Source organism: Rhynchophorus ferrugineus, unplaced genomic scaffold (assembly GCF_030347505.1).
Source record: "Rhynchophorus ferrugineus isolate W39M unplaced genomic scaffold, kcgeb_rfMv2 rfM12, whole genome shotgun sequence".
NCBI classification, from domain to species: Eukaryota; Metazoa; Arthropoda; class Insecta; order Coleoptera; family Curculionidae; genus Rhynchophorus; species Rhynchophorus ferrugineus.
In genome coordinates this window covers 3,772,337-3,787,492 of record NW_027472591.1, presented here as the reverse complement: position 1 = coordinate 3,787,492, position 15,156 = coordinate 3,772,337, and the positions used below count along the sequence as shown (strand labels likewise).

Here is a 15,156-nt window from a genome sequence, read left to right as displayed (position 1 = left end):
AGAGCACCGAATTATTGATTAGGAAATTACCTTTCCAACGATTGGTTCCCGAAATCGCTCAAGACTTCAAGACCGATTTACGTTTTCAAAATTTGGCGGTGATGGCTTTACAAGAGGCCAGCGAAGCTTATTTAGTCAGTCTTTTTGAGGGTACTAATTAATCTGCGATACATGCAAAGCGAGTAACCATCATGTCCAAGGATATTCAGCTAGCGAGACGTATAGAGGCGAACGTGCCTAAACTTTATTTTCTATCATTTATAATACACTAATTATATTCGTATTTTGCAACAGAAAAAAAAAGGTTCTTTTCAGACCACCTAAATTTAATTAAAGAAAAAGAAGATATTTCAATTAATATTCTTTTATCCATATTTAAATAAACACTTCACTAAAAGTGTTACAGATTTTTATCTCAGAATTATATTCAACTACATGTTAGTAATTAATAACAGTCGGTGTCGTTATACGCATTGTTTTTAAAAACTAAAGAAGAAATAATGTAGTGACTAATAACCAAAGAATAACAATATACTGCTGATAACAAAATTTGTATTTCAATATTGGATACTACAATATACTGGAATTTTTTAAAGATTATTTCTTTTTTTATTTATCTAAATTGGGGCTCTGAAAAGAACCGTTTTCTCCTTTATGATTTTCAAGGCTTATGGTTTACTTAGAACTGGTATATTTAGTGACGGCTTTGGTACCTTCACTAACGGCGTGCTTAGCCAATTCACCGGGCAGCAATAATCGGACGGCAGTTTGGATCTCTCTGCTTGTGATTTTAGATCTTTTATTGTAAGGAGCGCGACGGGACGCTTCGGCGGCTATACTTTCGAATATATCGTTCATAATAATCGAAATAATTCATGATCGACATGGCCTTGTTGGAGATACCCGTATCGGGATGAACTTGCTTTAAAATTTTGTAAATGTAGATCGCGTAGCTTTCCTTCCTCTTGCGTTTCTTTTTCTTATCACTTTTGGAGATATTTTTCTGAGCCTTACCGGCCTTTTTGGCCGCTTTACCTCTTGTTTTCGGAGGCATTTGGAAATAAATATTACGATATTAAATGATCCACGAAAAGTAATAGACTAAAATAAATTTCAGGAAACCCTAGAATTTATAATCTCCTTAAATACACTCCTAAGCCCCGCCTATTATCTGAGTTAGCCTCTCATTGGTCGCGTACGAGATCATACGTTCGGCTTACGAATAAAATTCGTTGCTAGTATGTTGGCGGTTTTAATACCGATTTTAATTCTAAGGGGAGCGAGTTCTAGAAGCAATCGATAGTGAAATGTCCTGACGTGGTAAAGGCGGAAAAGTGAAGGGAAAGGCGAAGCCTCGTTCTAACCGAGCGGGATTAATATTCCCTGTCGATCGTATTCACAGACTTTTAAGGAAAGGAAATTATGCCGAACGCGCAGCGGCCGGTGCTCTCGTCTACTTAGCTGCCGTAATGGAATATCTGGCAGCCGAGGTTCTCGAATTAGCAGGTAACCCCGCTACAGATAACAAGAAAACCAGGATTATCCCTAGGCATTTGCAAATGGCCATCAGAAACGAGGAAGAACTGAACAAACTCCTATCCGGTGTTAGTATAGCCCTGGGCGGTGTTCTGCCAAATATCTGTATTGTTACCTAAAAAGACAGATAGCAAAACTAACTAAAACGAATGTAACCTATTTCATCATCAAATATCGGTCCTTTTCAAGACCATCAAAAGAGTTGAAAAAGAGAATAATATTCTTATTTACCTTTTATTTAAAATAGAGGCTACACTTAATCGAACACTTCTGTCGGAATCAGGAGAGAAGGAATGTTACACTTTTATTTTTCGTTTTAGGGTTTGGCAGGGATCCATGTGAAAATATCGGCCCTTTGGTAAAAGGTCTTGTTCTTCGAAATCACAGGATCGGAGCAAAATATATATAAAATATATGGGAGTAATTAGCAGGAAGAAACGCTTTCCTAAATAACTGTTCCCTTTAATGTATGTCGAGATTTCGGTTCTGATCCCCTTCCTGGGTACGAGGTGTTTAGGCCTGATACCCGTTCTATCTCGTTATTCCGCTCTTCGCCGACAGAGTCAGTGCATAACATAAATCGTAAAAAAGTAGGAAGAGCCGTTGCACAGCAATTTAAGTAGGGACAGTGGGAATCTCGTTCGGGCATACGCTGCGGTTATTAAGGCAGTCGTACTTAGACCCGCGGCTAACTTAGTTAGAAGGCAAGGGCACTTGCATACCAATTTAAATAGGGACAGAGATGAAGGTGGCCTATAAATGTGCCCTTTTACCTTTCGTTTTCAGGCGGCCTAGTGACAATTTAAGGATAAACCTGCGTAATATCCTTGCGATAACACTACCGCAGGAATTTAGCATGCACGACATATTTGTATTTCCTCTAGACTAAATTAGTGACTAGTGTCACTAATGCTAAAACCATGATGTAATATGTCGTGCCTCCCCTGCTTACATATTACTGTGCTATTGCGCCAACTCATCATTTGGTGACAAATTGTCAGGATTGCACACAAGACCGTTAGACACAGGTACACTTGAATTTTGTTGATCGCTCAGCAGTTCTGTCTGGAGTCTGTTGGTGAAAGGCACAAATGAGTGCTGATATGTATATTGATGCTGAATTGGTGGGGTCGCCAAAATGCTGATATTGGCGATTTGAAGCTTCTTCCGCTTCCTGCGCCTGTTCGGAAACAAGACCTTGATACGCAGTACAGACACATTTAAACGTCGTCCTAAATTTGCCTTTTTAGTATTCCCTATTTAGAGATCATTTTGAACTCTTCTAAATATTGTAGTTGGTGCTTGGTAAAATGTATCCCTCTCTTTCGTTTGTCCTGGCCATGAGAATCGACAGAATCAGATGAGCTTAGAACGGCAAACTTCACTAACGACTTCTACTATCGACACTACAATGGGTACTAAATGTAAACCTTTAGAATACAGGTCTATATATGTTATAAGGGCTACAAAGCAGGTGTATTCGTACCGCACTTTAGCTCCGCCTCTTTATATCAATAATAATGTTTTAATTTGATTTGATTTTAATGTATTAATTAAATTTGCTTTAGTAACAACTTGTGTTAATTATGTTTTATTCTACTGTGTAGGAATATATTCGACCAAAATAATAATTGTAGCTGGTGCTTCGAAAAATATAACGTTGCTGTTTCGTTTGTCCTAGTCATTAGAGTCTACAGAAGCAGATGAGCTTGGAACGGTAACGTCTTCCACTTTACAATGGAAGACGTGAAATTCCCTAATATCGAAATCCGTCTCAGTCATTTTGGTAAACTTCATTAACGACTTATACTATTGACACTACAATGGGTAATAAATACACCCCACGTTTAACGATTCGGCCTATTGTATACCGGACGGCGACATTTCCGGAATAGAGGGTGTGCCGCAAATACACCCCACATATAACGGTCCAGCCTATTGTAAACCGGAAGACGACCCTCCGGGGATAGAGCGCCTGTCGCAAATAAGCCGCACGTTTAACGGTGCGGCCTATTGTATAAGGGATGACGACCCATCGGTGATAGAGGACGTGCCGCAATAACGCCCCACGTTTAAATGTTCTGCCTATTGTATAACGGATGACGAAACTTCGAAAATCGAGTACGTGACGCAAATATGCCCCACGTTTAACTATTTTACCTATTGTCTACGGGATGACGACACATCGGCGATAGAGGAGGTGCCGCAAATACGCCGCACGTTTAACAGTGCGGCTTATTGTATAAGGGATGACGACACTTCGGGGATCGAAGACGTGACGCAAATACGCCCCACGTTTGTATATAGAGGGATAGAGGGCTTGCCCCAAATACGCCCCAGGTTTAACGTTATTAATTATATTTCCTATAATCCTAAACGCGATGACCATATTTAACTTCGACAAGAGGCTGCTATTGCCCTTAGGAAAAATAAATTAATTAGCATATAGCCATAAACGTAATAAAAATTAATACACATATTTTCGAAGTCACTCTTGGAATACTTTACCTTATTTTTAAATAACAATCTCGGGCTGTACCATATTTTACAAAACTTATTCCATATTATTAGTAAAATGATTATTTTAACGATACTTACAGATATAGTTACGATATAACAGATTATAATGACATAATATAATTCAATACAATTAATAACTACAATATATATTTCTCAAAATTCTGTTGTTATAAAATGTCAGCTACTGTTTAACATTTAATTTTTTTAAATTTATATTAAATTGTGGTTCTGAAAAGAACCGATTTTGCAGGTAAGTAGTATATTTTGAAATGTAGACCATTTGTCTATGGCTCTGGTGCTTGTTAAAGCTCTGAGCTGGTCTTTCTGTTCTGGTTCTGGTGCTGATCCATCCGTGGTTTTTCAGTCCTATTTCTTCGTTTGCAGTGGCTTCTCTCGCGAGTCTGTCTGCGGTTATCATTTCCTCCGTTGTCATTCTCCGGCACCATTTTAGCGATATTTCACTACCGCTTTTCTGCAAATCTAGCAAGGTTGCTTTGATTTGAATTATGTCCTTATTTCGTGTGTTTGCGTGCTCAGCCCACCATATGGACATTCTACTGTCCGTTCGAATGGTGATTGGTCCCGGTAGACTTCTGTCCCGTACCAGTTCTATGGCTTTCTGTACTGCCACGAATTCTGCCGCTCTGGAGCTCGATTCGTCTTTTATCCTTCGACTTATCTCCTCTTGGGCGTTTGTTCCTGTCCGAATCACTATTCCTATGCCTGCTTTTCCTTCCTTGGCACTAGCGTCTGTCCATATCTTGGTGTTTCCGACACTATTTGTCCGATTTTCCCACGGTTCCTCCCATGGCCATGGCAATTTCTTTGGTTCTAATCCTTTTGGCCCATTGGGGTATCCGTATTTTTCAGCAGCTCACCCCTGGATCTCGGCTTCCAGGTATAGGGTTGGTGTTCCAGCTATTACCTGCAGAGCATCATCCTATGTGGTTCGATATGCGCCTGTGATTGCTTACAGTGCCGTTCTTTGTGCTGCTGCTAGCGCTGTCCTAGCCCTTCCCACCGAGGCCCTGTATCCCCATATTTCTGCGCCGTATAATACTGCGGGATTTATAACCCTGTCGTATATTTGACGCATGACCTCTGGTGCCCTAGGGTTGCTTCTTCTGCGCAGTGTTCCCCAGAGTCGGCACATCACTGTTTTCTGTTTTTTTCCTCAACAGCTGTATGTGTTGTATATACTGCTGTTTCCTGTCAGTTGTCACACCCAGATACTTTACTGTATCTTTGACATGGATGATGTCTTCGCCAAGTTTGACCGTCGGTGGTCTGCTGTTTTTCTTGCTCCAGAAACAGCAAGCCTCAGTTTTTTCCTTGTTCTATTCTGCTCCTGCTCCGTAGGTGCATTTCTTGGCAATTCTACCAACAGTTGTTCCAGGCAAGGTCCAGCCTGTTTCTGATGTATTTATTGCTGAGAGCAATCACCTGGTCGTCCGCGAATGCCTGAATTCTCATTCCGCAGTCCCCTATTTCCGATTCAGAGACTTTGCGGAACCAGCTGTTCATGCCCAGCAGCCATAGCGTTGGTCCTAAGCTCGACACTTGCGGACATCCCTTGTCAATTTCCATTGCCACCTGGTTGGTGATGATATTGTTTCCCGTCAAGAAGCTGGCTATTGATCTTGCCATTTTCTTATTTATTCTGCTTCTTCGCAGTTCTTCCAATATTTCTACCTGGGTTGCTCTGTGGAAAGCGCTTCGGAGGTCCAGCGTCACAATTAGAACGTGTTTCCCTTGTTCTTTTTCGGGTGTTGATCCATTTCAGTAGATCACTCACGGCTTGTACGGTTGACCTGTTTTTTCTGAAGCCGTACTGCCTTGAGTCGTGTAGCTCCATTTTCTCCGCCATTGCCTGTAGTCTCTGATTAAGTACTTTGTCTAGTACTTTTCCTAGCGTTGGTAGAAAGCTGATGGGTCGTTCGCCTCCGTCGCTTTTCTTTAACCAGCACAGTTTGGCCGTTTTCCATATCTTAGGAAAGTATCCCGCGTTGTAACAGTTCCTGTATAGCGTCAGGAACTCGTGTTTTCTCGAGATCCAGACATTCTTCAGGAGCTCGTTTGGTATGCGGTTTTCCCCTTCTGCCTTTCGTATTCTCATGTTCTCTATGACCGATTCGATTTCTCCTTCGGTTATTTCTTCCTCGCCAGTCTCCGTACCCGGCCATTCCTCGCTCATGACTTCGCGAGTTCGCTCTGTTTCCTCCAGGTCCATTGCTGGGTGGTATTTCTCCACTCTTTGTTTTTCGGCTGCTTCTCTTGCCTACAATGTTGCGTCTTTAGGCGTTGCTACCACTTCGCCTCTTCTTATGCCCATTCTTCTGATGGCTTCCCAAATACCGTCCCACGAGTTTGTTTCTATCAGGTTGTTAATCGCCTGACTGTCGTGCTCGGTTTTCTTTTCTCGTATTATTTTCCGAAACTCTCTCTTCCGTTCGTTGTACTCATTCACTATTTGTTGATTGTCCGTGCTTCTTCTTATTCTCCTCTTCAGTGCAGTTACTGCTCGTTTATGTTCCGCACACTGCCCGTCCCACCATTGCATTGCCAATTTTTACCATGATGGTTTTTCATTTTACCAGTCTTCCTGCTGCCTATATGGCTTTTTGAAGACTGGCCGCCTGCTCCTCAATCACTTCGTGTGTTACTGCTTTGCCGATATTGGTCTCTATTTCTTCCAGTTTCACCCTGACCAGATCCCAATCGGTGCTGGCGAAATCCCATCTTGCCCTTTTTCTTGGGTTGGTGTTCCCATTTCCGCTCGCCACTCGATATTCGATATATCTGTGTTCGCTTAGTGTTTCCTCGTCACCTTTGATTTTCCATTCTTCCACGTGTATTCTCCTACTCCACGTGAGGTCCATGTGCCCTGTGCCCCTATTACAATCGAAGCTGGGCACCGCGTAGTCTCCTTCTGCGAGCTCTAGGCCGTGGCTGATTGCCCAGTCTAGAAGTTCTTCACCTCTTGGAGAGCTTCTAGAGCTTCCCCACAACGCGTGTTTTGCGTTGAAGTCCCCGGCGACTATCCATTTGCCTCGGTATCTGTTTATTCCGACGGTGAGTTCGTCTTAACTTTTCAGTGCCCTCTCGCCTGGTTCCTCGTAGACGTTTGTGATCAAGACGTCCTCTATTGCGATTGTTGTCACCTTTTTTGTTGACAACTCCTCTATCAGTAGGGACTGGATTTCTTCTCTGGTCCAGATTTGGGTTTTGCTTCCCGTCATCTTTCTCATGAGTTTCCCATGCCTGTGTCCTCGGCGTTGGTTCCTGGATTAGTACTACCTCCAATCCATCTCTATTAGTATATTGAAATACACATAGGTATGTGAATTAATTTACTTAGAACTGGTATATTTGGTGACTGCTTTGGTACCTTCGCTAACGGCATGCTTAGAAAATTCATCGGGTAACAATAACCTAACGGCGGTTTGGAATTCTCTGCTCGTGACCTGGTCGATCTTTTATTGTAATGGCGAGGCGCGACACTTCGGCGGCTATCCTTTCGAATATATAGTCTACGAAAGAATTTATGATCGACATGGCCTTGGTGGAGATACCCATATCGGGAAGAACCTGCTTTAAAACTTTGTATATGTAAATCGCATAGCTTTCCTTCCTTATGCGCTTCTTTTTCTTGTCGGTCTTAGAGATATTTTTCTGGACTTTTCCGGCTTTCTTGGCCGCCTTACCGCTTGTCTTTGGTGGCATTTCGAAATAAAAATCAGGACGTCCCACGTACCTCAAAGAATACTTAACTAAAAAAATGCCTTTTATTCTAGAAATTATAACATTTCAAGGAACACTTCTAAGCCCCGCCCACATCCCGAGTTAGAGTCTGGTTGGTCGCGTATAATATATCGAGTTTCGCTGGCGAACAAAATTCGAGGCTGATCTGTAAAAAATTTCCAGTATCGATTTTGATTTAAAGGTGAGCGGTACCTAACAACGATCGAGATTAACATATCCGGACGTGGTAAAGGTGGAAAAGTGAAGGGAAGGGCCATGGAATCGTTCCAATCGCGCAGGATTACAATTTTCTGTCGGTCGTATTCACCGACTTCTAAGGAAAGGAAATTACCCCGAACGCGAAGGGGCTGGTGCTCCCGTAATGGAATATTTGGCGGCCGAAGTTCTCGAGTTGGCAGGAAACGCCGCTAGAGACAACAAGAAAACAAGGATTATCCCTAGGCATTTACAATTGGCCATCAGAAATGACGAAGAACTGAACAAACTCCTCTCCGGTGTTACCATAGCCCAGGGCGGCGTTCTACCAAACATCCAGGCCGTATTGTTACCGAAAAAAGCAGATAGTAAAACCAAATAAGTTACATGAGCCTTAGGGCTTTTGTGTCGTACAAAATCCTTTTAACTATCGGTCATTTTCAGGACCACCAAGATAATAAAACAAAAAAAGAAATTTAATATTAAAACTCATATTATAACTTGCTTTTACTAATTATTTAAAATACCCTAATAAACAGTTTAAGTATTTTAAAGATTGTTTTATGGGTGTGAAAGATTTTTCTAGCGGTTCTCCTTTAGTAAAATCAACCGTATTATGACATCGCGCCTTGTATATAATATATGTAATTAAAGATGAATTAGTGGGTCGGTCGATTAAGTAAGTATAGAGTTTTGGAATCCAAACCCTCAAATAATTAGGACCAAACGGCCATCATCGATATATCTTCTGTTAATCTCTCGATATTACCCGTTTTATATTGGCCACGTTTACGATACGGAATTACAGCATTAATGCTGTGAATTGTACTTAAATTATTATTATAGATAAAACTATGATGATTGTAAAGATTATAAGGTTATACTTAAATCCTAATAGAGCTTCAATTTTTTAAATATTGACAAATTTGAGGTTCTGAAAAGAACCGTTGTTTAATTTTTGTAAAATTAATTTTGAGTGTCACGTTTCACGTTAGTTCGCGAATAAACTATGCGGCTTAACCTCCAAACCCGTATAATGTACGTCCTTGGCGTTTCAAGGTGTATACTACAACCATTGCGGTAACGGTTTTCCTTTTGGCGTGTTCGGTATCTCTGATGACGTCTTCCAAAGACACTTTTATAACACCCCTGGTCTCTTCGTAAATCAGACCAGATATACGTTTTACGCCGCCTCGTCTAGCCAATCTTCTGATGGCGGGCTTCGTAATACCTTGGATATTATAACGAAGCACTTTACGATGCCGCTTGGCTCCTCCTTTTCCCAAATTTTTACCACCTTTACCTCCGCCGGTCATATTTTATCGAACCTAACACAAAAAAAAATTAAATGATCTCGAATAAGTAGCGCGCCCACAACACGAGTGCTGCGGACAACTGTTGTCGATTTCCTTCAATCAGCCCGGTTTTGTAGACTTGGGATTGAGTTCCGCCCACTAGCACAAAACGGACCAATCAGATTAGATAACACGTTATAAAAAGGACTCTGATTTTATGACCAAATCAGTTCGAAAGAGGTCGCCGTCGTTTGCGTTTGATACTTATTCTCATTATCTCTAATTTAAAAATATGGCTCGTACCAAGCAAACTGCGCGAATATCAACAGGAGGTAAAGCTCCTAGGAAACAAGCGGCCAGGAAAAGCGCTCCAGCTATCGGTGGCGTTAAAAAACCACATCGCTACCGACCCGTGACGGTCGCTTTGCGGGAGATTAGTCGTTATTAAAAGAGCACCGAATTATTGATTAGGAAATTACCTTTCCAACGATTGGTTCCCGAAATCGCTCAAGACTTCAAGACCGATTTACGTTTTCAAAATTCGGCGGTGATAGCTTTACAAGAGGCCAGCGAAGCTTATTTAGTCAGTCTTTTTGAGGGTACTAATTAATCTGCGATACATGCAAAGCGAGTAACCATCATGTCCAAGGATATTCAGCTAGCGAGACGTATAGAGGCGAACGTGCCTAAACTTTATTTTCTATCATTTATAATACACTAATTATATTCGTATTTTGCAACAGAAAAAAAAAGGTTCTTTTCAGACCACCTAAATTTAATTAAAGAAAAAGAAGATATTTCAATTAATATTCTTTTATCCATATTTAAATAAACACTTCACTAAAAGTGTTACAGATTTTTATCTCAGAATTATATTCGACTACATGTTAGTAATTAATAACAGTCGGTGTCGTTATACGCATTGTTTTTAAAAACTAAAGAAGAAATAATGTAGTGACTAATAACCAAAGAATAACAATATACTGCTGATAACAAAATTTGTATTTCAATATTGGATACTACAATATACTGGAATTTTTTAAAGATTATTTCTTTTTTTATTTATCTAAATTGGGGCTCTGAAAAGAACCGTTTTCTCCTTTATGATTTTCAAGGCTTATGGTTTACTTAGAACTGGTATATTTAGTGACGGCTTTGGTACCTTCACTAACGGCGTGCTTAGCCAATTCACCGGGCAGCAATAATCGGACGGCAGTTTGGATCTCTCTGCTTGTGATTTTAGATCTTTTATTGTAAGGAGCGCGACGGGACGCTTCGGCGGCTATACTTTCGAATATATCGTTCATAATAATCGAAATAATTCATGATCGACATGGCCTTGTTGGAGATACCCGTATCGGGATGAACTTGCTTTAAAATTTTGTAAATGTAGATCGCGTAGCTTTCCTTCCTCTTGCGTTTCTTTTTCTTATCACTTTTGGAGATATTTTTCTGAGCCTTACCGGCCTTTTTGGCCGCTTTACCTCTTGTTTTCGGAGGCATTTGGAAATAAATATTACGATATTAAATGATCCACGAAAAGTAATAGACTAAAATAAATTTCAGGAAACCCTAGAATTTATAATCTCCTTAAATACACTCCTAAGCCCCGCCTATTATCTGAGTTAGCCTCTCATTGGTCGCGTACGAGATCATACGTTCGGCTTACGAATAAAATTCGTTGCTAGTATGTTGGCGGTTTTAATACCGATTTTAATTCTAAGGGGAGCGAGTTCTAGAAGCAATCGATAGTGAAATGTCCTGACGTGGTAAAGGCGGAAAAGTGAAGGGAAAGGCGAAGCCTCGTTCTAACCGAGCGGGATTAATATTCCCTGTCGATCGTATTCACAGACTTTTAAGGAAAGGAAATTATGCCGAACGCGCAGCGGCCGGTGCTCTCGTCTACTTAGCTGCCGTAATGGAATATCTGGCAGCCGAGGTTCTCGAATTAGCAGGTAACCCCGCTACAGATAACAAGAAAACCAGGATTATCCCTAGGCATTTGCAAATGGCCATCAGAAACGAGGAAGAACTGAACAAACTCCTATCCGGTGTTAGTATAGCCCTGGGCGGTGTTCTGCCAAATATCTGTATTGTTACCTAAAAAGACAGATAGCAAAACTAACTAAAACGAATGTAACCTATTTCATCATCAAATATCGGTCCTTTTCAAGACCATCAAAAGAGTTGAAAAAGAGAATAATATTCTTATTTACCTTTTATTTAAAATAGAGGCTACACTTAATCGAACACTTCTGTCGGAATCAGGAGAGAAGGAATGTTACACTTTTATTTTTCGTTTTAGGGTTTGGCAGGGATCCATGTGAAAATATCGGCCCTTTGGTAAAAGGTCTTGTTCTTCGAAATCACAGGATCGGAGCAAAATATATATAAAATATATGGGAGTAATTAGCAGGAAGAAACGCTTTCCTAAATAACTGTTCCCTTTAATGTATGTCGAGATTTCGGTTCTGATCCCCTTCCTGGGTACGAGGTGTTTAGGCCTGATACCCGTTCTATCTCGTTATTCCGCTCTTCGCCGACAGAGTCAGTGCATAACATAAATCGTAAAAAAGTAGGAAGAGCCGTTGCACAGCAATTTAAGTAGGGACAGTGGGAATCTCGTTCGGGCATACGCTGCGGTTATTAAGGCAGTCGTACTTAGACCCGCGGCTAACTTAGTTAGAAGGCAAGGGCACTTGCATACCAATTTAAATAGGGACAGAGATGAAGGTGGCCTATAAATGTGCCCTTTTACCTTTCGTTTTCAGGCGGCCTAGTGACAATTTAAGGATAAACCTGCGTAATATCCTTGCGATAACACTACCGCAGGAATTTAGCATGCACGACATATTTGTATTTCCTCTAGACTAAATTAGTGACTAGTGTCACTAATGCTAAAACCATGATGTAATATGTCGTGCCTCCCCTGCTTACATATTACTGTGCTATTGCGCCAACTCATCATTTGGTGACAAATTGTCAGGATTGCACACAAGACCGTTAGACACAGGTACACTTGAATTTTGTTGATCGCTCAGCAGTTCTGTCTGGAGTCTGTTGGTGAAAGGCACAAATGAGTGCTGATATGTATATTGATGCTGAATTGGTGGGGTCGCCAAAATGCTGATATTGGCGATTTGAAGCTTCTTCCGCTTCCTGCGCCTGTTCGGAAACAAGACCTTGATACGCAGTACAGACACATTTAAACGTCGTCCTAAATTTGCCTTTTTAGTATTCCCTATTTAGAGATCATTTTGAACTCTTCTAAATATTGTAGTTGGTGCTTGGTAAAATGTATCCCTCTCTTTCGTTTGTCCTGGCCATGAGAATCGACAGAATCAGATGAGCTTAGAACGGCAAACTTCACTAACGACTTCTACTATCGACACTACAATGGGTACTAAATGTAAACCTTTAGAATACAGGTCTATATATGTTATAAGGGCTACAAAGCAGGTGTATTCGTACCGCACTTTAGCTCCGCCTCTTTATATCAATAATAATGTTTTAATTTGATTTGATTTTAATGTATTAATTAAATTTGCTTTAGTAACAACTTGTGTTAATTATGTTTTATTCTACTGTGTAGGAATATATTCGACCAAAATAATAATTGTAGCTGGTGCTTCGAAAAATATAACGTTGCTGTTTCGTTTGTCCTAGTCATTAGAGTCTACAGAAGCAGATGAGCTTGGAACGGTAACGTCTTCCACTTTACAATGGAAGACGTGAAATTCCCTAATATCGAAATCCGTCTCAGTCATTTTGGTAAACTTCATTAACGACTTATACTATTGACACTACAATGGGTAATAAATACACCCCACGTTTAACGATTCGGCCTATTGTATACCGGACGGCGACATTTCCGGAATAGAGGGTGTGCCGCAAATACACCCCACATATAACGGTCCAGCCTATTGTAAACCGGAAGACGACCCTCCGGGGATAGAGCGCCTGTCGCAAATAAGCCGCACGTTTAACGGTGCGGCCTATTGTATAAGGGATGACGACCCATCGGTGATAGAGGACGTGCCGCAATAACGCCCCACGTTTAAATGTTCTGCCTATTGTATAACGGATGACGAAACTTCGAAAATCGAGTACGTGACGCAAATATGCCCCACGTTTAACTATTTTACCTATTGTCTACGGGATGACGACACATCGGCGATAGAGGAGGTGCCGCAAATACGCCGCACGTTTAACAGTGCGGCTTATTGTATAAGGGATGACGACACTTCGGGGATCGAAGACGTGACGCAAATACGCCCCACGTTTGTATATAGAGGGATAGAGGGCTTGCCCCAAATACGCCCCAGGTTTAACGTTATTAATTATATTTCCTATAATCCTAAACGCGATGACCATATTTAACTTCGACAAGAGGCTGCTATTGCCCTTAGGAAAAATAAATTAATTAGCATATAGCCATAAACGTAATAAAAATTAATACACATATTTTCGAAGTCACTCTTGGAATACTTTACCTTATTTTTAAATAACAATCTCGGGCTGTACCATATTTTACAAAACTTATTCCATATTATTAGTAAAATGATTATTTTAACGATACTTACAGATATAGTTACGATATAACAGATTATAATGACATAATATAATTCAATACAATTAATAACTACAATATATATTTCTCAAAATTCTGTTGTTATAAAATGTCAGCTACTGTTTAACATTTAATTTTTTTAAATTTATATTAAATTGTGGTTCTGAAAAGAACCGATTTTGCAGGTAAGTAGTATATTTTGAAATGTAGACCATTTGTCTATGGCTCTGGTGCTTGTTAAAGCTCTGAGCTGGTCTTTCTGTTCTGGTTCTGGTGCTGATCCATCCGTGGTTTTTCAGTCCTATTTCTTCGTTTGCAGTGGCTTCTCTCGCGAGTCTGTCTGCGGTTATCATTTCCTCCGTTGTCATTCTCCGGCACCATTTTAGCGATATTTCACTACCGCTTTTCTGCAAATCTAGCAAGGTTGCTTTGATTTGAATTATGTCCTTATTTCGTGTGTTTGCGTGCTCAGCCCACCATATGGACATTCTACTGTCCGTTCGAATGGTGATTGGTCCCGGTAGACTTCTGTCCCGTACCAGTTCTATGGCTTTCTGTACTGCCACGAATTCTGCCGCTCTGGAGCTCGATTCGTCTTTTATCCTTCGACTTATCTCCTCTTGGGCGTTTGTTCCTGTCCGAATCACTATTCCTATGCCTGCTTTTCCTTCCTTGGCACTAGCGTCTGTCCATATCTTGGTGTTTCCGACACTATTTGTCCGATTTTTCCACGGTTCCTCCCATGGCCATGGCAATTTCTTTGGTTCTAATCCTTTTGGCCCATTGGGGTATCCGTATTTTTCAGCAGCTCACCCCTGGATCTCGGCTTCCAGGTATAGGGTTGGTGTTCCAGCTATTACCTGCAGAGCATCATCCTATGTGGTTCGATATGCGCCTGTGATTGCTTACAGTGCCGTTCTTTGTGCTGCTGCTAGCGCTGTCCTAGCCCTTCCCACCGAGGCCCTGTATCCCCATATTTCTGCGCCGTATAATACTGCGGGATTTATAACCCTGTCGTATATTTGACGCATGACCTCTGGTGCCCTAGGGTTGCTTCTTCTGCGCAGTGTTCCCCAGAGTCGGCACATCACTGTTTTCTGTTTTTTTCCTCAACAGCTGTATGTGTTGTATATACTGTTGTTTCCTGTCAGTTGTCACACCCAGATACTTTACTGTATCTTTGACATGGATGATGTCTTCGCCAAGTTTGACCGTCGGTGGTCTGCTGTTTTTCTTGCTCCAGAAACAGCAAGCCTCAGTTTTTTCCTTGTTCTATTC

The 15,156-nt window shown here is 41.0% G+C and overlaps 1 protein-coding gene and 7 pseudogenes across 1 annotated transcript; 4 read left to right on the top strand and 4 right to left on the bottom strand.

Annotated features, from left to right (window-relative positions):
- Positions 1-654: 654 nt before the first annotated feature.
- Positions 655-1,072, bottom strand: LOC143205512 (histone H2B-like; annotated as a pseudogene).
- A 235-nt stretch (positions 1,073-1,307) lies between these two features.
- LOC143205447 (histone H2A-like) lies at positions 1,308-1,680 on the top strand (annotated as a pseudogene).
- Positions 1,681-7,406: 5,726 nt separating this feature from the next.
- On the bottom strand, positions 7,407-7,784 carry LOC143205542 (histone H2B-like; annotated as a pseudogene).
- A 208-nt stretch (positions 7,785-7,992) lies between these two features.
- LOC143205446 (histone H2A-like) lies at positions 7,993-8,395 on the top strand (annotated as a pseudogene).
- Positions 8,396-8,973: 578 nt separating this feature from the next.
- LOC143205600 (histone H4-like) lies at positions 8,974-9,388 on the bottom strand. Its single transcript, XM_076418735.1, has one exon. The coding sequence runs from the start codon at positions 9,327-9,329 to the stop codon at positions 9,030-9,032; it is 300 nt and encodes a 99-aa protein (XP_076274850.1). The 5' UTR covers positions 9,330-9,388; the 3' UTR covers positions 8,974-9,029.
- Positions 9,389-9,600: 212 nt separating this feature from the next.
- On the top strand, positions 9,601-10,029 carry LOC143205445 (histone H3-like; annotated as a pseudogene).
- Positions 10,030-10,411: 382 nt separating this feature from the next.
- Positions 10,412-10,829, bottom strand: LOC143205513 (histone H2B-like; annotated as a pseudogene).
- A 235-nt stretch (positions 10,830-11,064) lies between these two features.
- LOC143205444 (histone H2A-like) lies at positions 11,065-11,437 on the top strand (annotated as a pseudogene).
- Positions 11,438-15,156: the final 3,719 nt, after the last annotated feature.

Bases quoted from the DNA above. Each gene is read 5' to 3' on its own strand.
- LOC143205600 (XM_076418735.1), bottom strand. From the start codon at position 9,329: ATGACCGGCGGAGGTAAAGGTGGTAAAAATTTGGGAAAAGGAGGAGCC.